The sequence below is a fragment of the Sceloporus undulatus genome, chromosome 5 (assembly GCF_019175285.1).
Source record: "Sceloporus undulatus isolate JIND9_A2432 ecotype Alabama chromosome 5, SceUnd_v1.1, whole genome shotgun sequence".
Classification (NCBI taxonomy): Eukaryota; Metazoa; Chordata; class Lepidosauria; order Squamata; family Phrynosomatidae; genus Sceloporus; species Sceloporus undulatus.
Genome location: NC_056526.1, coordinates 21,275,972 through 21,298,547, shown reverse-complemented (window position 1 = coordinate 21,298,547; position 22,576 = coordinate 21,275,972). Strand labels below are relative to the sequence as shown.

General features: G+C 41.0%; 1 protein-coding gene across 7 annotated transcripts in view; it reads left to right on the top strand.

Moving 5' to 3' along the window:
• The window catches only part of TMTC1 (transmembrane O-mannosyltransferase targeting cadherins 1), a 187,755-nt gene that overhangs the window by 130,626 nt on the left and 34,553 nt on the right, over nt 1–22,576 (top strand). For all 7 annotated transcript variants that reach the window (XM_042467638.1, XM_042467636.1, XM_042467635.1 and 4 more), the window contains one exon: nt 12,406–12,549. In XM_042467638.1, coding sequence (XP_042323572.1) covers nt 12,406–12,549 — 144 coding nt within the window. The remainder of the gene's footprint in view (nt 1–12,405; nt 12,550–22,576) is intronic.

The window sequence follows — 22,576 nt, the reverse complement described above, 5'->3', positions numbered from 1 at the left end:
TGGTGTCATCTGCATGTCTTAGATTGTTGATATTCCTTCCTCCTATTTTCATTCCTCATTCTTCTGTGTCCAAGCCAGCTTTTCATATAACATGAAATAGTCGTTGATCCATAATAGAAAAATATTAAGTGACCACCATATAAAAACTATTAATGTTGAACCTTTTTCTTATATTTCAAATTGTTACTGTTATTAGTCGAAAGCACCAGTTAGTCAGTGAAAAGGTCAGAATGCTCTGGTAATGTTTAGTCTACTTTTTCTTGAGATTCCTAAGGGCTTAATAACTGCAGCTTCTAATTTTTTCCTTGAACGCTTTTCCTTTAGTGTATCTCTAACATAATTTGACCTTATGAATCACTAGTTTAGCTGATGGTTGTTAACGACTAACAATTTCTGGACTGTCACATATTCCCCTTCCCTACTGTAGAAACTGAGGAAGATGAGGTTTTAAAAATCCTCTCTGGTCCAAAACATGCTGCAGAGACAGCTTTAACTGTCCTGGCTCACTGCTAGGGAAACCTGGGAATTGTAGTTTATTGTGGCACCAGAGCAATCTCTGACAGAGAAGGCAAAATGTCTCACAAAACTACAGTTCCTAGAATTCCCTAGTGCTGAGACAGGACAGTTAAAGCTGTCTCATACTGGATTATTTCTGCAGTGTGTTTTGGACCTCTGCAAACAAAAACCCCAATCCTCATCCTCCCTTCCCCTGCCATTTTATTTAAGGGAAAATAAACTGGAGACATGAAATGCAGTAATGTATTAACTGCGTGCCTTCTTTGGCCCTGAGAAACAGAGGGAAGAGAAGTACAATAGAGTTGCTTGACAATTATAAAATGTAATCTTTATGGAGAGATTGCTTTTTGCTTCTGTGAGTTCTGACTACAGTTGCCTGTCAGCAGCAAAAGATTGCTTATATAAATGGTCCAGTGTGTGAACCATTCCATTTTAGCTGTGATGAAATCCAAACACAGTGGGCATTGCCAAAACAAAATAAATACAGGCTTACAGATTTAAATAAATTTTGCTTCTTTGCCCAGACTTGGAGAAGGTTTACGTAGTGACTTGGGCATTCCTGAATGAAATGTTAGGAACAAAGGTAAGGGAAAAATATAGGTATGTTTTGAATATTTTCCTGTAGTGGTCATAATCTGATTTTCTAAAGCTGCAGTCTTGTTAGATGAAGCAAGAGGAACCTGTGTCTGTTCAGATGCCTGAACTAGTATTGCCAGTTTTCAAAAAACAAGGAACAGTTGAAGTTCATTATATGCAGCAGGAGTGACAATCAGGAAGTAGCTGTTGAGAAGTTTGTGATCTACCTAAATACTAAAAGAAGTGACAATTTGAGTTAATTTGGCCATGTGTTTCTCTGTAAAATTAACATACTGTTCATTTTCATAAATTACATGATGCACACATTTCTGTCCCTGAAGAGTTCACACTTCGAAATATAGGATTTGGGGGCATCTTGTTCAGTCTATTTATAAAAACACTTTACAACCTTGAAATGGGAAATATCTCTTATAATAAGGGATACCTGCCAGCCCTATAAGGGCCACCGTTTTTGGCCCACAAATAAGGAACATTTGCACAGTAAATTACAGAACCTAGTTTAGACTTGTCTCAGGAATTGTGCCATCTGTACTCTGCTGGTCAAACATGAGAGCAGCTTTTGGTGAACTAGGCAGTCAAATGTTCCCCAAGCATTTAAAAAATATCCTAGAGGACTATATACTGTACTCTAAAGCAATGATTCTTAAACTGTGGGACAGGACCCCTCGTGGAAGGGGGGCAGAAGTTGCACAAGGGAGGGGGGGTACAACTTGGAGGCCTGATCTCTTCTCCTCCTCCCCAACATTTTTACGTGTAAAATTTACACATGTGTTGTTTTAAGAATTGATTTTCCGCAAATAAAACTGTTCTAATTGGAATGACATTATTTCCTTATGAAATGTTAAAATATGAAGATACGTGAATATGTGGGTTAAAATGTGCACACTACATAAACAAAATATTTTCATTTATATTTATTTATATATTACGTAGAGTGTGTGTGTGTGGTGGGAGTGATGTCTGCATTTAGATGCAAAAAGAGGTCCCAAGGATAAAAAGCTTTGAGTACCACTGCTCTAAAGGCACCAGAGCTTGTCTGATCTTGGAAGCTAAACAGAGTCAGCCCTGGTTAGTATGTCTATTTCCTGGTTAGTACTATATTTCTAAGAAAGGAACTGGAAAATCACCTCTGAATAGTCCTTGCCACAAGTTGATAGGCAACTTGAAGACACACAGGCTGTTATGATCACAGCCATCCTTCTATTTTACATAATCAGTTTTCTCAATTGCTGGAGTCTTGGGCTGGGGGAATTTATACACTGAAGTAATGAGTGGACCATCACAATGTATATTCTCTCTCTCTCTCTCTCTACATACATACATACATACATATATGGACATGGATGGTGCAATCTTGTCCTTTCTCTCAGGCAGCAAAATGTTTTGGGCTGGCCTTTTTCTATATGACATATACTGTGTACACTCATGTATAAGTCTAAAACTTTAGTCAGAAAAATCCCCCCCCCAAAAAAAACCCCTGATTTGATCGATCTCTCTCTCTCTCTTTTGAAAAAGGAACTATCCCCTGGTGAAATGCAAGAGTGTAATATGTCCTGGAACACTGACCTTCCCCTGCTGTCTCATCCACCAATCTTTAGGATGAGCACAAATAGTTATGCGTGATGGAATTTTATATGGTCTTTGGCATGGTTTTCCTTTTCTTCGTCCTTTAAACCCTACATGCCCCTAGGTTTACCGTTGACCTATCCATGCATTGTATCAAAAACCATAATGTTTGTCCCAAAACCTGCTTATACATAAGGTCAATTTATGGTCGAGTATATATGGTACATATATGTTCTCTTTTCATTTCACGTTCCTTCCTTTTCTTTCAGATTACCTAAAACTAGATAAGGGCAGTATATCAATGTATGTCCTACTTGCATACTTAAGTCCTTTATACAGGATTTAAAGTAATCTGGGACTTCCTCATGTTTATCATGGCATTTTTGGCATCTTGAGTTGCACCTGTTATGGATCTTTAAAGATGAGTGGGGATCACCACCCAATCTGAGACCATTTCCATAACTTCAATTGCAGTACTTTTAGACAGAACATGGTCAGTATGCTAATAAAATTTCCATTTGGTCTTGGTTCTGCAACATGGGATATACATATTCATAATTATCTGGAGATTTTTCATGGATGTCTTTGCAACAGGATAGTCTGCTGGAATCCTGTCACAGCCTCCTTTCCTCAATCTAGCAGATGTCTAGCCATTTTCAATGGCTGTCCTTCTTTCCACCCATCCCACCCCTATCCAGATAATGTGAATTTTTTCAGTGGCCTTCAGCCTTTCCCAGTTGTATAGGATTTCTGAAGAAATGTTGATACAGTGGTGCCTCGGGTTACGAAATTAATTCGTTCCGTGGCACCGTTCGTAACCCGAAAAGCCTTCGTAAGCCGAATTGCCATAGGCGCTAATGGGGAAAAGCCGCGATTCCGTGCGAAAAAGCCGAAAAAAGCACCAAAAGTTTTTTCGTAACCCGAAAAAACATTCGTAACCCGGAACAATGTTTTCCTATGGGATTTTTTCGTATCCCGAAAATTTCGTAACCTGGGTATTTCGTATCCCGAGGTACCACTGTACTTCACTGAAATGTAGTACTGTGGTCACTCTTGCAGGACTTAAGGTAGGGTTTGTAATGGTATAGGAAATTCTGACCTGCCATGCAAGACACGTGAGAGGGGAAGATTGTGAGCTAAGCCACCGAATCATTGAAAATATACAATTAAAAAGCATATTTATCCTCTCCCACTTTAAAATAACACCCATGCACAGTTTGTAAAAGTAACTCATTTGGACTGTAGACATTCATGGTGGCTGGGTATTCTGGGAGTTGTCCAAACAAGTAACTTCTCCAAGTGCTAAACCCAGGGAAATATGGCAAGGAAAATTCAGGTTTCCTTGCTAAGTTTTGCCATGTGTTTTTCTGTAAGGCTTTTATTTATATTTGAAACCAGGAATGTCTGTGTTCATTTAAATTTCGTTAAGCTGTACTCTGGCTTTGCATTCTTCATACTTTTCATTCGGGGGGCTGCAGGTGACCTTGGGCACCATCTGGGATTTATTTCTGGGGGAAATTCAAGTGCCAACATCGTTAGCCAGCTTGTGTTTCCCCTGTTTCACTTTTTTTAAAACATAAGTAAAATGTTCTGTACTGCTACACCTATGAGGGCTGCAGCCACTCTTGCTCCTAATGCATCAGGTACTATTTTGGATTGTCCTTTGGGATGATTTTTTAAACACTTTGTGTGAAGATAATGATAACTGTGACCCTTAAGGAGAGTCAGCATGGTATAGTGCTTTCAATATGGTACTAGAACTCCAAGGGGCTCAACAGACCGCCCCTTTGGTGTGGCCTACAGCCACCCCTTTCCTCGCTGGATCAGGGCCGCGCAACTACACACTGCGGTCCAGATCTGTCCTTTGTGGGGTGCAAAAAGAAGCTGGAAGAAGCATCTCTTTTTTGTGCTACGGGAAGGGCGCCCTAGCTGCCATGGTGGTGGCTGTTCTCTGCTTCTTGGGCACAGTACATGTAAATGCTGTGCCAAAGACATGATGTGATGCTGCCTGCCATCTGGTCAGGCAGGAGGCTCAGGGGCAGAGTTGGGACAGACAGCATGTAGTAGCCACACCTCCACTCTGGCCCCACGCTGTCTCTTTATGCCGGTCTGTAGAGGGCCCAAGAGACCAGGGTTCGAATTCCTGGTGGGCTGTGAAAACCCACTGGATAACCTTGGGCAGTCTCTCAGCCACAGAGGAAGGCAGTGGCAAACCCTCTCTGACCAAATCTTAAAAACAAACAAACATGATAGGTCTGCCTTAGAGTCTCCATGAGCTGGAAACAATATGAAAAGCACTGAGCCTTAAACTGACCAACTGCTGCAAATCCCAATCTGTTTGATCTCCCTTATTTCATACCTTAGAATTAGACACTTGTGTTACATTTCATAACGTCTTGATTCATCTGGATTGTATACCTGGAAGGAATCATAAAGGTCTTCTAGTCCTTTATTCCTGAAATCCACTGCTACAACATCCCTGACGGATGTTACCCATTCAGTCTTTGTAAGGCCTCCAGAGTACATCAGTGACTTGGTTTCAGACTGAGTAGAGGAGAAACTAAAAGTGCTATCCGAAGAGACACTAGGTCCAGTGGAGGCTGATGGCTTCTATGTCACTGAAGGTTAATAGATCCAATGGGTTTCAATCTGATCTTTAAAGGAGCTGGTCAAGGTGTTGAGTTCTGTCTCCACTGCAGTGTCACATGGAGGCCATACCAATTCAGAGACAGATATACATGCAGTATTATGCAAACTTTGGCATGACTGCTGTTCGGTAGGGGTGCTAGCAACAGAATTTGAAAGTAAGATATTCTAAATAAGATTACCTGTAAAGACTTACTTTTGAGGGTAAAATTAACTGAGGAGGGTAGGTTAGCAAGGGTATAGTGTTGTTGTTGTTGTTGTTGTTGTTGTTTTTAATTATAAGCAAAATGGCTGGCAATTCCATTTCATTTTAAAGGTATAACCAGTAAGGTTTGTTACTCCTACACTCTTGCTTTAGAGCAGGGGTAGGCAACCTTTTTGAGCCGGGGGCCGCGTTGCTGTCCCTCAGACAACTGGGGGGCCGAAGCCAAAAAATAAATAATTAAATAATTTTTTAAAAAATTAAATATATAAATAAACCAGGACAAATGTAGGACAAAATTTTCAAATGGAAGACACTTTTTTAAAAAACATGGAGGACATGTGAAAAAATTTGCTGATTTTTAAAAAAATGTTAATATAAATGCATGTTTTTGAGGCTTCTATAGACAATTGCCCCCCAAAGGCCCCGGCGGCAATCGGCGGCAGGACCGGGCTGGGGCCGGTCCCAAGGCCTCGCCGGGCCGCATCCGGCCCACGGGCCGCAGGTTGCCTACCCCTGCTTTAGAGGGACTGTCACTTGTTTTTTAAAAGTGCATAAGAAATAACCCCGAAGCAGTGTTTTAATAGCTAATGTCTTACTGTTCAAGTAACAAATAATGCTGGTAAGTTATATTAGAAAACTAATGGGGAATGAGTAGTGAAATCTTTTTAAAAAACAGAAACAAAACATCCCACACTCTTCCCATGGGCCTCTGAAGTACTTACATGTAAACAGTTATCTATCAGGAACTGGTCTGGATTGTACAACTGAAAATTTCAAGAAAACATTAAATTGTATTTAAATTGATGATACTGTACTATATTCTTTAGTTTGTTACCAAATAATTGCTATCTGTGTGTCACTGTGTGTGTGAATGTGTGGGATTGAATCACAGGTGGACACTGAAAGATGAAAAGCTGAGTGAGAGAGCACCAGCTCTGCATGGAGAAGGTCCCACATTGAATCCCTGGCATCTCAGCACATTAACAAAAGATCAGATGGCAGATGATAGGAAAGACCCCCTACCTGAGCCCCTGGAGAGCTGCTGTCAGTTACAATAGAGAGTGGTGGGCTACATGGACCAAAAATCTGAATAATCATAAAACACTTTCTTTTCTTCCTGGTACAGTCGGCTCTTCTTATGCACAGATTTTTTTATACATGAATTCAAGCATACACGGTTTGAAAATGTTCCAAAAAAGTATAAATTTCAAATATCAAACCTTGATTTTCCATTTTTTATAAGGGACACCATTTTGCTATGTCATATTTAATGGGACTTGAGCATACATGCATTTTGTTATACACGGGGGATCTTGGAACCAAACCCCATCATATAACAAGGGTCCACTGTAGTACCTTTCAGATCTCTGCTGATTGTTCAACATTAAATGGAAAGAAGAAAGAAAGCACATTCTGCTTTTTTTTTCTTTTTTTGCTGTGGGCGGGGTGTGGGGACAACAAAAACTGCTTTTCCCTTTTTGAGTTTTTTTTCTTGTGCAGTTTCTTTTATAAAACGAGCCAGAAAGGGAAGGGAAAGGCTAGCAGTAGGTTATATGTTAGTGTAACCTTTCTGAATCCTTATCATACACAGGAAAGAATGGGGAGTGAGCTGACGTGAAGGAGCCAGAAGACCTGAAGAAGGCTGTTCTGTATTTTCAGCACACATCTTGGCACTTCTTGGGAACTTTTCTTAGCTGAACGAGAATCTCTTATATTTTTAGTTTTGGCTGACATGAAATGCCTCTTATATCTCAGTGTGAATGCTGAAGTGTACTTCTCCCTTTCCCTGTGACTCCTGAGGATTCTAGAATTTCATAGAAGTGAAATATTTGGCAGCTGAACTGTATTTTATCGTAATGCAATGTGATTTAATGGGCTCTCCTTTCTCCCTCCCCAGCTCAAATGATTATGTTGACATTAGGATACACCATTTCTGACAGTTCAGGTGAAATGCTGAAATTGTGTCCCGCACAAAATCCAAGCTGGCATTTGCAGTCAGAAATACTGGGCATCTGCCAAGGCTTACAACCCATGGCAAGGGGAGGGGCAGGATGCAAATCCCTGGAGCTCCTTAGCCCCGCTTCTTTCCCACTTCGTTGTCATTCCTTTCACCTTGTCTACATCCTTAGAAGAAGCCGTGAGAAGAGAATTAGGAGCAGCAACCTGTGCTCTCCTTTTCCTTCTCGGGACACCTGAGTAGATTGGACCAAAAACTTTTACTCTTCTCTGTCGTGTATCCCTCAGATCCAGACCACAGCCAAGGCTTGTAGATTCTTTTTGTACAATATTGCCAAAATCCGACCATATCTCTCCGCCTCTACTGCCAAGATCCTGGTCCATGCCCTAGTGATCTCACGACTGGATTACTGTAACGTCCTCCTGGCTGGGTTTCCTCTTTCTCACCTCTGTCCTTTAATCTCTGTCCAGCATTCAGCTGCACGCATTATCACTTCCACCCACCGCTCTGACCACATCTCTCCTGTGTTGGCATCCCTTCACTGGCTCCCTCTCCCTTTCCGCATTCAGTATAAGCTCCTGCTGTCGACATTCAAAGCCCTCCATGGACTGGCCCCTCCTTACTTATCAGACCTTCTTTCTCCTCACCTTCCCACTTGGGCCCTCTGTTCTGGTAGTCAAGGGTTCCTGTCTCAGCCCAGGATTTCCTCTGCCCCATCCCGGATTCGCCCCTTTTCACTTGCTGCCCCTCACTCCTGGAACCTTCTTCCCCCACAAGCAAGAGCCATCACTTCTTTAACTAGCTTCAAAACGGAGTTGAAAACCATCCTGTTCAGAGAAGCCTTCCCAGGCATTGCATAATTGTCACTTACTATCTGATATTCTTTTGGTGCCTGTTTATCAAACCATTTCCTGTATTGCTATGTATTGTATATGCATTATCCTACTTGAGAGTATGTATTTTCCCTGGATGAAGATTAACCTTCCATTTTGAAGCCAAGCCCTCCCTCCAGTCCATCTGCCTTGGTCCAGGCCTCGGAGGTAGAGAGGAACTGCTGGACCTCTTACCCTTTCCCTCCACCACTCCCTTCTCCTTCTGTGTCATGTCTTTTTAGATTGTAAGCCCGAGGGCAGGGAACCGTCTAACTAAAAAGATTGCATGTACAACACTGTGTAAATTTACAGCGCTTCATAAATAAAGGTTAATAATAATAATAATAACAAAATGTTTTAGTCGAGGGAAGGAGCAGTGGCAATAAGAGTGAGGAGATGATGGCTACAGTGAAGGAATCTTTCCCCAAACCCTTCCTTTCCCTAATCTGGAGCCAGGATAACACAAGATTGTGGGATATCTCTGTGTTTGATGGGTCTTCATCTCAACTTATCATGTTTGCATGAGATAAGCAGCAGAGATAGGATGAAGGCATGACTGAGGTGAAAGTGGTCTGTTCGTGGGCAAGGTGCAGAACCAACCTTGGAGCTTAAAACAAATTAGTTTTTTGGGCTGTAGTTCCCAAGACCCCAAAATAGTAGGCTTGGTAGCCTCTGAGCGGCTTCTAGCCGCATTGGGGGCGTGCATCATGTAAACACCACACCTCCAAAGTGGCTGGAAGCCACTTTGTTTGGCCCCATGTCTTTCGGGCTGTAGACTTTAGTCTACGAAAGATCATGTTTCCAAGTTCTTTCTTTCATTTAGTGCTACAAGATCTCTTTACATAGGAACAAAAACTAGTCCCTGGTAATCAGTTCATTTCCCTCCATAAAACAAAGTATGACTGCACTTAGGCTTGCCAGACCAAAAATTGGAGAAGGCCCCTGTACCTTTAATGACTGGGTTCAACAGGGAATTTCAGTAGGTGTTGCTTGTTCCCTGGTTCTGTGCCATGCCACACCTGCTGAAATTCCCTCTTGTACCAAACAAGGAAATAGAAGCTGCCTCCCATTTTCAGGCTGGCATCCTAACTTCACTGCATTGCAACTGTAGCTTAATGAGGGATCGTTTCACTCATTTTTCAGTATATCTGTAACCTTCAGTTAGTTTTATGGTTGTGGGATTCTTTAGCATAGTCAGGTGATGGCTTGTGTTATCCTTGTGCTCTATTGTGGGTGCCAAGATGAAGACAGGGTGTACAGGAGAAGAATGTGCTTTATACCACAAGCATATAGTATTCAAATATCTTTATTTTAGTCATTTTTGAGAATCTGGAAACTAAAATATTATTCTTTAGAAAGGTAACAGCATCAGGAAGTAATTACTCTTTGGGAGGAAATACTTGGAACTGTAAATAGAACTGTGCCAAGTTACTTTTTAAAAAAAGCAATTTCCAAGTTCTGGATGATGCTGTGAACATTTCAGGTAGTTTCCCAGCACTTGTATTAAAAAGTACATTAACATCCTTTCTGTATTATAGCTGGTTTCCATGACAACCACTTCCTCCTTCCATTTCTGTATGTCCTTCCATGTTGATTTTGGAGTTATCTTGCTGCCATCAAAGTAACAGCGACATCAAACGGGAAGCAGGTCCTGAGAATATTCACCAAAAATATAGATGCCTTTGATAGGAGAATGGTTATTTTCTGAAAACTGAAAATCAGATATCTGCCTTCTGTTTGACTTCTTTTTGTGTTGAAGCTACAATTTCAGGAGCCTAAGCAACTTCTTTATTACATAGCCATTGATAATGGAGGTAGCTCAATGGTAAAGTCTGGGAGAAGAGAGAGAACAGACTAATTGGTAACAGGAGTTTTGTGCTGGTTATACCTATAATAGTTCAAGGCTTGGCTGCCTAAATTTATCCTGACAATTGAAGTGGCAGTGTTGAAGGAGTCTCCTGAATAATTCATTTGGCCCCAAGGAAACATCCGGCTTCTCTTTTGTACAGAAATCAAAACCCAACCTGATTTAAAGTATTGTTTCCAGTTTCTCCCCTTGCGGATATAATGAATTGCACTGTTTCAGGTCTTTTGCTCTAATTATGAAGGAAAGGCAGTTCTTAGTGAGAGTGTCTAGGATTTCGAAAATATGGAGGAATTGATTTTTTAAAAATAAAATAAAATAAATCTGGCTGCCCAAGTGAGCATTTTAATGAAATTCAGCTTTCTTTCATAAATAATGCAGCACTTGGCACTTGATTAGGTGAAGCGAAGAGGACTTTGTGCCTAATGAGATACATAGCAAAAGAGATATTGCTTGCAGATGGTTGCCATTACTGATGACATATATACTGTTGTGTGTGCGCCTGTGCATGTGTTTTGTGAGCGAGACTCCAAATTGGAAGGCTGTACTTCATAATACCCCCCTCCCCCCCAGGATCAAATGCAAACAGATATTTCTGCTTTTTCTAACACTGAAATGGTTTGTTAGCATGAAGGCTATATCCTGAACCTTAATTGGGATTCTCGGTTGGTTCAGGTAAGCCCAACCCTCCCCAGTACATCCCTTGGAATAGTGCTCTAGTCAAAGGAAAAGTCTAGGGAACAGAAACCAGTCTTTCTCCTTCAGGTATATTTTGCTTTCATAACTTGATTCTGAGCAGCAGTGGAAATGAAGGTGGCTTTTGCTTCCGTGTGAGACATCTGATTGTGAATTTTCTTTGCTCCAGGAGTTGGAAGAGAGGGAATATCTTTTACACAGAACTAGGCAACATCATTACTTTTGGGTAGAAGGAGTGATGCAAAATTTATTGTAATTGTTCTGTGATGACAAACATCTACCATGTTACATTCCTTGTTAGTAGTGTATTGATAACACATTTGTTCTTTAAATGTTTTTTTAAATGCTTTTGAAAAATTCAAAAAAATGGCTCCAAATCCCTCAATGTAGCCATGGAAACATTTTGAAATAATGAGCACATATTGGCTGTTATTTTAAAAACTTAACATTTAGCTCATTGTCATTAGAACACTTAAAACTAATGTTGTCAGCCTCCATTCCTCAAATAACAAGTGGTAGTTGACATTACTTTTAATGTGTTACTTCCAAACTCTAATGCCCTACTCCTCATGACTATGACACTTAAGATATAAGGAGCAGGTAGTTGGTGTAGTGGTTTGAGTGCTGGACTGTGATTTGGAGACCAGGGTTCAGTTCCCAGCTCAGCCATGAAACCCATTGGGTGATCTTGGACAAGCCATATGCTCTCAATCTCAGGGGAGGCACTATTTTATTATCATTGGCTTGTTACAGACTGCCAAAATAAAGCTGCTTCAGGTCTCTTTGGAGGTATGCTCTTTAAATGATGCATGGGTCCTAAGAGTCCGGAGGTCGCGCCAAAGCCACACTCCATTCCTAAGCACTGGAGTGCAGCTTTGGTGCAGCTTCCGGATTCTTAGGATGCATGCATCATTTAAACAGCATACCTCCAAAGAGACCCAAAGCAGCTTTAATTTGGCAGTCTGTAACAGGCCATTAAGATTTTTTGTGTGATACAGATTATTGTATTTTGTCTTTATTTGTTTTGTAATGTACCTGCAAACTACCTAGAGAACTTTGGTGACTGAGTGGTCTCAAGGGATAAAAAGAAAGAAAAAGCAAGCAATGAACAATAAAGTAGCTCTTGACACTATAGTCTCATTCTCTTTGTACTTCTGTGTAAGGAAATAATTGAGTTGGAATAGCTTTAGGCCCGCAGTGATGGCAAACTTTTTAGAGATTGAGACTGAGTGCCCAAACTGCAACCTAAAACCCACTTATATATCGCTAAGTGCCATATCCCTCTGACTTTCTAGTAACAAACTCTGGCGAACTCTGTGCTGAAATGATGGTGTGTGTGCCCACAGAGGAGGCTCTGAGTGCCACTTCTGGCACTCGTGCCATAGGTTCACCACCATTTCTTTAGGGTTTGGAAGAGGGTAGAGATGTTAAAAGCCTGGATGGTTTTCTTGTTGCACAGAAGTCTGTTTCCTTTTTCTTTCCACAGGTTGTATCCCCGTCACGCAAGTGCCCTGAACAACCTTGGGACATTGACCAAAGACCTCACAGAGGCAAAGGAATACTACAGGAGGGCCCTCCAGCTAAATCCACAGCACAATCGAGCCCTCTTCAATCTTGGAAATCTACTCAAGTAGGTTTATGGTCTCTTTAGTTACCTTTTGGTTCACAAATCCCACTGAGGTCTGCTTGGTCATCGTCTCATTCTTCCTTGTGGTCATTTCTGGAGGGTAGTGTAGGGCCCAAGACATGGGTCCAATTGCAAGTCCCAATCATAGTAAAGCTATCCAACCAATGGGATTTTTATAAGTCTTCTTACATTCAGTAGTTCACGTAATGAGTTTACTCTGGTTGGGATCAACAGTTGGAGTTAGCCTTTTATTCATACCTGATACATTGCAAAGCACTTCAGGAATCATTATGATTTTGAGTTTTGGACTAATGAGCTCATTTATATAAATGAAAATGTGTTGTTGCATGTTTCTCATTTGGCTTTCAGGAAGTTTTAGGAACAGAACTACCCAAATATGCCCCTGTTGTGGTTTCCTTTTCCAGATAACCATATTAGTGTACTGCAGCAATAGCTACTCAACTGTGGCAAGGGAAATTTAAGTTGTCTGTTTCCAAAGGAGTTGGCAGGTTAATCTGTTGCAGCAAGGCCAACAAAGAATCCTATGGCACCTTAAAGATTAACAAATTTATTTTGGCATGGATTTTCATGAACTACTGTCCTCTTAATCAGATATGTGAGGAGTTACCCAGAATACAGGCACACACACACAGGTTATGAGATAGTGGTAAGGGGGTTACAGTTGGAGGGCTACTCCAACCCAATTTCTACTGTCCCTCTTCCTCATGAGTTGCATGACACCATTTCTTAAAATGATCACTTCCGCTTTTCACATTTTGCTGTTCAGGACCTTTTTAAAGGTGCTGTAGGGAAGAGATAAAACCTGGAGAATCACGTTCTGTGGGGACCTCTGAAGATGCAATTGTGTTTTTAATTACAGCGCGCCCGCATCATACGCGGGCGCGCTTTACGTGGCTTGAGCATACGCTGGGCGGAAGGGGTGGCGCGTCCCATTCAATTGAATGGGCGTGTGCGCCTGTTGCGCCCCGCACGCCGACGCCCCCCTGTGCACGAGCCCCATTGTTTCCAATGGAGCTTGAGCATAGGCGGAATTTGCCTTACATGGAGGGATCCGGAACAGATCCCCGCGTAAGGCGAGGGCCCACTGTATATGTTTTTGAATGTATTAGAATGTGTGAGCCCATGGACTGCACAAAAGCTCCTCCTCAACCACATGTAGCCTGCAGACTTCTCAATTCCCACTAGCATTGTAGACAGTGAAGTTTGGAGGAAATTCACTATAAGACAACATATTTGCTTTCCTATATCATATCCTCAGAGAGAGTCCCTACACACATATATAAAAAAAATGGAGAGAGAAAGAGAGAGATCCAGAGAGGTAGAGAAAAATTGTTCTCTCTCTCCAGAGCTTTCTTTCTGGAGGAGTTTAGAAGAAATAGAATGTTCAGAAGTAGAGGATCTTGTATTCTATTTAAGACAGATGGACTGAAAAGGCCGGCTTGTGGGCAGAGTCAGGGCGCAGCATCCTGATGAATGACACCCTGATTCTGCCCCCAGGGTGTCATGATACCACACACCGTTTCGTTATGGCGTGCCTCCGGTGCTGCATCCACATGATGCAGCGCCAAAGGGTGCCATACAGCTGTGCTACCGTGGCTATGGTACCCTTTGAACGACGTAAAAAGGAGCTGCTTTTTGAGGCTTCTTTTTGCGTCCTCCAGAGGCCAGATCAGGGCCTTAGAAGCAATCTGTAGAACCCCACAGTCACCAACGACTGAGAAGCATTTCAGATCACAGGCAAGCTCTAGCACCCTGTATGCATGTGCACTTTTTCATCTCCAGGGCCTGCACCTCCCCCTCCATTTGAACCAGGAAATGACTGAAAGATCATTTCCAGTTTGGGGGGAAACATTTTTACTGTATAAGCTCATATGTAAGTCTAGAAATTTTAGTAAAAAAAATTGACCAAAAAAACCTGAGTTGACATATCACTGGTCAGTGTAAGTGCAGTCCTTTAATATATATGTGTGTGTGTGTGAGTGTGTGTGTGTGTGTGTGTGTGTGAGAGAGAGAGAGAGAGAGAGAGAGAGAGAAGAACCATCCCCTGATGAAAGGCAAGATTGTAATCTGTCTTGGAAGTACTGAGCCCCCTCTACTCTCTCATCCAACCATCCGGTTGCCCTTTAGGGTGTGCACAAACAGTTATGCCTACTTGAATTTTGTAAGTTCTTTGGCATTGTTTTCCTTTGTTTCATCCCTTAGATCCTTTGTTACATGCCCCTAAGTTTTACCCTTGACTTATCTATGGGTCATATCAAAATCCATAACTTTGGCCCCAAAACTTGGCCTTGACTTATACATGAGGTCTACTTATAGTTGAGTATATACAGTAGTTTGGGGGATGGGAGAACCATAACTTTTCTGCTAGAATAACATGTGGGGGAAGACATTCCTATGGGCTTCCAGGAATAGCAATTCTCATTTTTTAGCAAGTAAAATAAAATAAAATAAAATAGATACGTGGTGAGCCCAAGAAGAGCTTGAGGATAGTAAAAATTGTATTGGGATTGCATGTGGCTTGCAGGCAACATGATTCCCACTCTAATTGCCAGTGAATGCTAGTTGTCATTTAGTCAATTCATTATACACAGCAGAATGTAGAACAGGTCATTTGAGAGTATAGATGATCATAGTAGTTTTGAATGTTCCTCATTGTAAAAGACTCCTTGCAGGTAGAAAGTTAGCACATAAGATAATGGGGGTCTAACCTCTCTCTCCCTGCATTGCTTGTACAGTTGTACCTCCGTTTTCGCGAGGGATCCGTTCCATTCTGGACCCCTCCGCGAAAAGAGAAATCCACCAGTATTCAAGCCCCATTGGATTGAATGGCAGCACACTCCATTTTATGTCCCTCCATTTGCCCCTCGCTTGTAATTGAGTGATGCGGATTTGAAGTATGCACAAATGGAAGGATTGCTGTATTCTTCTTGCAGGGCATTATTTTATATAGCTGACCTTAAAAAAAAGGACACAGCACTTTGAAGGATAACAGTTCACTGTGCTGAAAGTGTAGATTCAACCCCAGCCCTTGCATGTTTCCACCAGAGAAAAGAGGGTGAGAAAAATCTCCCTCATTCTCAATCCTCATAGCTGAAGCACTATTGTTCTAACCGAGTCATAGTTCTTTAAAGGGAGTGGGATGAGGATGGGGGTTAGGGAATGAGTAGTTGCTTAGTAATGATGTGTCAGAGCAATATCAAAAGTCTCCTTGGGGTCAAAACATTCACTGAGGAGATTCCTTTTGTTACATGTGAGGATTTGCATTAAAAATACATTGCGTGCCGAAAAGCCATTATCTCTGTTCATATCTCTGCTAATGGACTGGAATTTGTGAATATATCTCTGTTCAGCTGTTTCTCTTTCCAATTTTCCTTTGATTCTCCCCCACCAACCACCACTTGTAAGTCTTGTCAAAAACTATACATATAATAGCACACTGACTTTTGGTAAGCTGATTTACTGCCTTCACAAGTCAGTGCTAACACTCTTTTAAAGACTACTAGCAGATACTTTGAAAAACCTATATTATCTCACATAGTTCTTTGAAGAGTTATGGCCAGGGTCATAGTTTACATATTTCTGTTGCACTTCCGCAAATGTGTAACTGTGCTTAAAAACCTGTGGCTTTAATATCACTCAATCAGTTCCTTTAGAGAAAGTGGGTTTATATTCATGAAAGCTCATCCTAGAATAAATCAGTTAGCCTTACAGTTATTTCTAGATTCCTTTATCCATTTTATGCCTTGAAAAACTAACACAACTATCCCTTTGAAAATGTTAAAAGTTTTTTTGGCAGTATTTTATCAGTGCACACTAGAAGTTGCATTAGCGAAACACTGCACAAAAACATCTTGATGCATTCACACATACAGTGATTGTTCCCCCCACCAGTCCTTTCTTAACATGGTAATGGAGAACAAGGAAAAGACATCAGGGAACTGTAGGAAGGAGAAGCGATATTAATTGGTGTATGGATAACCCTTTATACAACAGGGTCCAGCCCAAAAAGATTTTGCTGAATGAGACAGTTGAAATGACATTTCTATCTTCATGGCACTTAATGACAGTAGGACTGTCCTGGCCTTGCACATCTTGGCACCACGGTCAGCATCTGCTCCCATATGTGACTATCACATTCTGTCTCCTATTAAATATATTGTGAAAGGTTTTGCTGGATTCTTCAGTTAGAATCATAGAATTATAGAGTTGGAAGAGACCACAGGGGCCATCCAGTCCAATCCCCTGCCATGCAGGAAATCACAATCAAAGCATCCCTGACAGATGGCCATCCGACCTCTGTTTAAAGACTTTCAAGGAAGGAGACTCCTTCACACTCTAAGGGAGTGTGTTCGACTGTCGAACAGCTCTTACTATCAAGAATTTCCTTCTACTGTTGAGCTGGAATCTCTTTTCCTGTAGCTTGCATTTACTGTTCTAGGTCCATTTCTCTGGAGCAGCAGAAAATGAGCTTGCTCCATCCTCAATGTGACATCCCTTCAAATACGTAAACAGGGCTATCATGTCACCGCTTCACTTTCTCTTCTCCAGGCTAAACATACCCAGATTCCCAAGTCTTTCCTCATAAGGTATGGTTTCTAGACCCTTCACCATTTTGGTCGCCCTCTTTTGGACCCGCTCCAACTTTTCAACATCCTTTTTGAATTGTAATGCCCAGAACTGGACACAGTATTCCAGGTGAGGCCTAACCAAAGCAGAATAGAGTGGCATTATTACTCCCCTTGATCTAGATACTATATTTCTATTGATATTTATTTGTATGTATGTATGTATGTATCCCGCTCTTTTCCCAGGACTGAGACTCAGAGTGGCTTCACAGTATTTAAAAATAAAAATAAAAATAGTACAATAAAATAAAAAGTACATTGAAAAGAATTTTTAAACTGGTCCAACATCGAACATCCCAGCCTGTTCTTATAGTAAATCCCTAAATGCTTGTGTGAACAGGTAGGTCTTCACCTGCTGGCGGAAGGCCATCAAGGAGGGAGCCGTTCTGATCTCCCTGGGCAGGGAGCTCCAGAGTCTAGGGGCAGCCACTGAGAAGGCTCTCTCTCGTGTCCCCACCAACCATGTTTGTGATGATGTTGGGACGGAGAGAAGGGCTTCCCCAGAGGATCTTAGAGTCCGGGCCGGTTCATACCAAGAGAAACGGTCTGCCAAATAGTGTGGACCTGAGCCATGTAGGGCTTTGTAGGTGATAACCAGGACCTTGAATTGTGCCCGGAAACAAACTGACAGCCAATGAAGCTGTTTCAACAGGGGCATTGTATGGTTTCTGTAATCTGCCCCTGTTAATATTCTGGCAGCAGCTCTTTAAACCAACTGAATTTTCTGAACACTTTTCAAAGGCAGCCCCATGTAGAGCCCATTACAGTAGTCCAAAATTGATGCAGCCTAAAATCGCATTGGCCTTTTTAGCTGCTGCATCATACTGTTGACTCATGTTCAACTTGTGGTTTACTAGGACTACTGGTTGTGGATAGGAAGATCTTCATGGACCAGAATCCCTTGAACAATTTATATTAGCTTTCCCCAAAAAAGAACTTCTTAAATGTGTAGACTGTAGAGCAGAATTTGGAATATACAAGCTAAGCCTCTGACAGCCCTAAACTGTGGTTTAACATTATGTCTGAAACAGGGCCCATGTGGCAAAGGTGGGGCTTGAATTAGGTCTTTCATATCTAAATCAAGATGTCTACTGGACCACCCTGATTGTTCGTAAAAGGAGGGATCTCGTTCTTTACTTTAAAGGCCAACCATATGTGATTAGTGTCAATCCATTCCTGCCCCTACTAAATTGGGTTTATCTGGAATGGAGCCCAAAGATTGACTCTCTCCAGGGATCATGTGTAATTCAGGCTGTCTTGTAAGAGTTCCTGTAATCTTTTTATTACCTCTTTTAAAGATGTGCATTGTTATCTTGATCAAATAAAAAAAATAAACCCATTAACAGAGAAAAGAGTATAACTGAGAAGACTACGTAGTGCTCAGGAAGCATGCCTGTAAGTAATAAAGATTTTTACTGCTGCTGAGTGGGTTTCTTAATCCTTTAACTTCTGATACTGGCATTCCTTGCACTCTTGCCAAATGCTGATTCTTTCATCACAGTAATCATCTGTTTTCAGTGCCACAGAGTTCCTCAAGGGCTTCCAAAACTGATAAATTATTTGGCCTTTCATTATTGAAGGAGGTAAGAAAAGTGCATAAGACTTGGTTTGATAATGCTTCCGTTATATTAATTTAGAAATGATGCTGTGGGCATTTAAGAATTGTGGTGTAGTTGTGGGTGAAATTTATAATGCCATAAATAATATCTTTGCAAATGCTTAGTGTGAGAACTTCTACATATCCTGCCAATAACACCAAAGATGGGGACCTCCACTTGTCCCTGCTGCTAAGGCATCATATGTGGGAACCTTCTAGATGTCCTTGTGGTTTCTGTGTGAGACTTTATTCTTATAATCACACCATTGGACACCACCACTTTTGAACCACTGCTGCCACCACAGATACCATGTATAATCACTCAACCAATAGCTCTGTTGTAACATCACCAGAGCCACAGGTGCATAATGCAAAAATAATGTATTAAACAGAAGTGCAACATAAGTCAGTTAAAGATTACTTATTGAGCACATCAAATCCTAAGTGACTCTACTGATTCGTTCTCCATTTTTTCATAATTCTTGCTGAACCTCTAACTGTCCTGAGTCTGAACTAATCTCTGTCATACATGCTAGCTATTTTAAAATCCCATTCAAACACACAGCCAATCAACACCAACATTCCATACTCTCACCCCCTCATAACAGATCACTTAGGTTCTTACATTTACTATACAGTCCATAACCATTTGTTGTTGTTAACTGTCTTCGAGTCAGCTGTGACTCATGGCAATCCTGTGTATGAAACATCTCTAAGACCCCCTGTCCTCAACTGCTCTTCTTAGGTCCTGCACGTTCAGGCCTGTGACCTCCCTGATTGAGTCTATCCTTCTGGCTTGTGGTCTTCCTCTTTTTCTGCTACCTTTCCTAGCATTATAGTCTTTTATAATGAATCATGCCTTCTCGTGATGTGGTCAAAATACAATAGCCTCAGTGTTGTCATCTTGGCTTCTAGTAGATCTATTCTGGGATCTATTTTTTGTCATCTTGGCCATCCACAGTATCTAGAATCGTTCAAAGAATCATAGCAACATTCTTCTCCAGCACCACATTTCAAATGATTTTCTTTCTGTTAGCTTTCTTCACTGTCCAGCTCTCATATCTTTACATGGTGATGGGGAATATACTGTAATGGCCTTGATTATTCTAACTTTAGTGCTCAGTTGTACACTTTAGGATCTTGTGTAATTTTTCATGGCTGCCCTTCCCGTTCCTAGTCGTCTTCTTATTTCTTGACTGAGGTCACCATTCTGATCAGTATTTGATCCAATGTACAGGAAATCTTTAACAATTTCGATTTCTTCATTATCTGTGTTGAATTTATGTGGAATCTCTGTGTTTATTTTTCTCGTTTATATTCACCAGTAAGTCTGCCTTTGAATTTTTTCTTTGACTTTCCTTAGTCATTGTTTCAATTCCATGATGTTTTCCACTAGTAGTAAACATACTTTATCTTAATTTCTCTAATAAACACAACAACATTTTCTCTGCAAAGGTCCATAACATTACACTGAGCTTTTTTTTTTTTTTAAAGGACTGGTGCCAATTTTGGTGTGGAAATGTTGTTGTTTTTGTTGTTGTTATTACAGTTATCATTGGTAGTAATGGAAGAATAAGAAGAATTACAACTTCTTTAATGGAATCTCAAAGAATTATTTTTTAATAAATAAAATAAATAAATACTTTTAGAAAATAAATAAAACCACTAAAAATGTAAAAATGTTGAAAGAACAAAATATTACATAGCAAATTAAAATAATGATAGTTCAAATAATTTAAAACCAGAGGCTCAAAACCCAATACTGTACTCACACTGGGCAGGAGAGTCAGTTTGGAAAGGCTTGTGGGGGAGGAGGGAGTCTTTAAGAGGAGACCAACACTCACTACAGCCATTGCCTTCTAAATATTAGGGAGGAGGGCAATTTGGCAAGTAGGGTTATCAAAGTGAAGGCTGCCTTCCAGTTTTCCATCAAGATGGTAATCTACAGGGTGCAGAGCCACCAGTAAACTATCTTCTGCTAGCCTCAGAGATTGCATGAGTTTATATTAGGGATGTCTTGATGCAGGTAGCCCAGGCCCTGGGTTGTTCAGAGCTTTATAAGTCAATACAAAGCCTTGAATTTTGCTCAGCAGCTAATAGTTAGTTCAGAGTATTGTTATGAAACTTATGGAAACTATTGTTATGAAAGCTATCATTTCCATAACTAATGCTGGAAGCAAGTGCAGATTACATAGCCACATCGTATTTAATATCCACATGCATATACCAGGATGTGTGGTGGGGCCATGACTGTTTAAAGATGCAAGTACATTGTCTACAGTTTACAACTTTTCTACAAGAAACACCAGCGTAATATTGATCTGATAGCAGCACTTTCTTCTCAAACAGAGGCAGTTTCTTCTCAAACAGATGATGTTGGATAGCACCTCCTATCAGGCCTAGCCAGCCTAGCCAGTGTCAAGGAATGCTAGGCATTGCAGTCTAACAACACCTAGAAATCTGCATGGTTGCCACCACAGTTTTAAAACTTTAAGTGAGGAATCACTCTTAGTAGATATAGGAAAAGTATGTATTTCATTTTTTTGTTTTTTGTTTTAGGAATTCTTTTCCACCACAAATAAATACAGAGTACAATATAGACTTCCTACAAAAACCCTATGCAATTCATGAGGTTGCCATAAATTGACAGGTGACTTGAATGCTCCTACAGAGTGAGCAACACACACTGAGGGATGCTTATAACTTGGAATGGGCATGCTTTCTCATACTTAGTTTAGGTTCCCTTTTAAGTTCTAGACCTTTTAAGTTCTTGGAACATACATGAAGAATCACCCTCAGATTCAAAAATGCATCATTTGCAGTAGCTTTAGAGCCACTTTATTGATGTTGTTTCACAGCCTCCACTGGTTTATAAATACAAATGCTGAAGAGGGAGAACCCTGCAGGCAAAGGAAAAATGGAGTAATAGCTGTGACATTATGAGCTGTTCTTTGTGACAACCCGAAATGGAACGGGTATTGTAGAAAAGTGGTAATGTCAGCTAATCTCCTTGTCCAGAGAAAGAATTCTGGCAGTTGTAAACACACACACACACACACATTTTATAATACAAACAAAGATTATGCGAAGTCTTTTTAAAAAAGACTCAGCAGAGCAATCTGAGTTATTTCAACCCATACTGCCTTGTATTGAAGAGGCTATTTCTTCATATAGGTTGCCTCTGCACCACAGAAATAATCCAACATGAAATCACTTTAACTCCCAAGGCTCAATGCTATAGAATTCTAGGAACTGGTAGTTTTATGAGACATTTAGCCTTCCCATTCAGACAGCTCTGGTACCACAACAAACTACAACTCCCATAATTCCATAGCATTGAGCCATGACGGTTAAAGTGGTGTCAAACTGGATTATTCCAGCAGTGTGGATGCAGTCTGCTGTTGTCTACTTGGACTGGCAACAGCTTTCCAGACTCTCGGGGAGAATTTTATATTACCTGCTATTAGGTCCTTTTAGGGGGGCATACTGGGGGTTGAACCTGAGATGTTCTGCATGTTCTCTCCCTGCATTCTACAGAAGACACAGAAGGAGCAGGCAGCTACGGTTGAGTACAGGGGCCTATAAGGTTTTGTTTACAGGCATTTGCATGGAGCAGGCACTTTGACCTCAGAAAATTGTCCTGTTGTCTTGATAGGAAGCCATCTGAATCAAATACCATGTTGCATTTCACTCTTTAATCACAAGGTGTCCGAATCAGGCAGTAATAAGAGTGCTGGTGTCAATTCCCTCTCCTTGTTTCTTTGATCCTTTTATTGATGAATTTAAT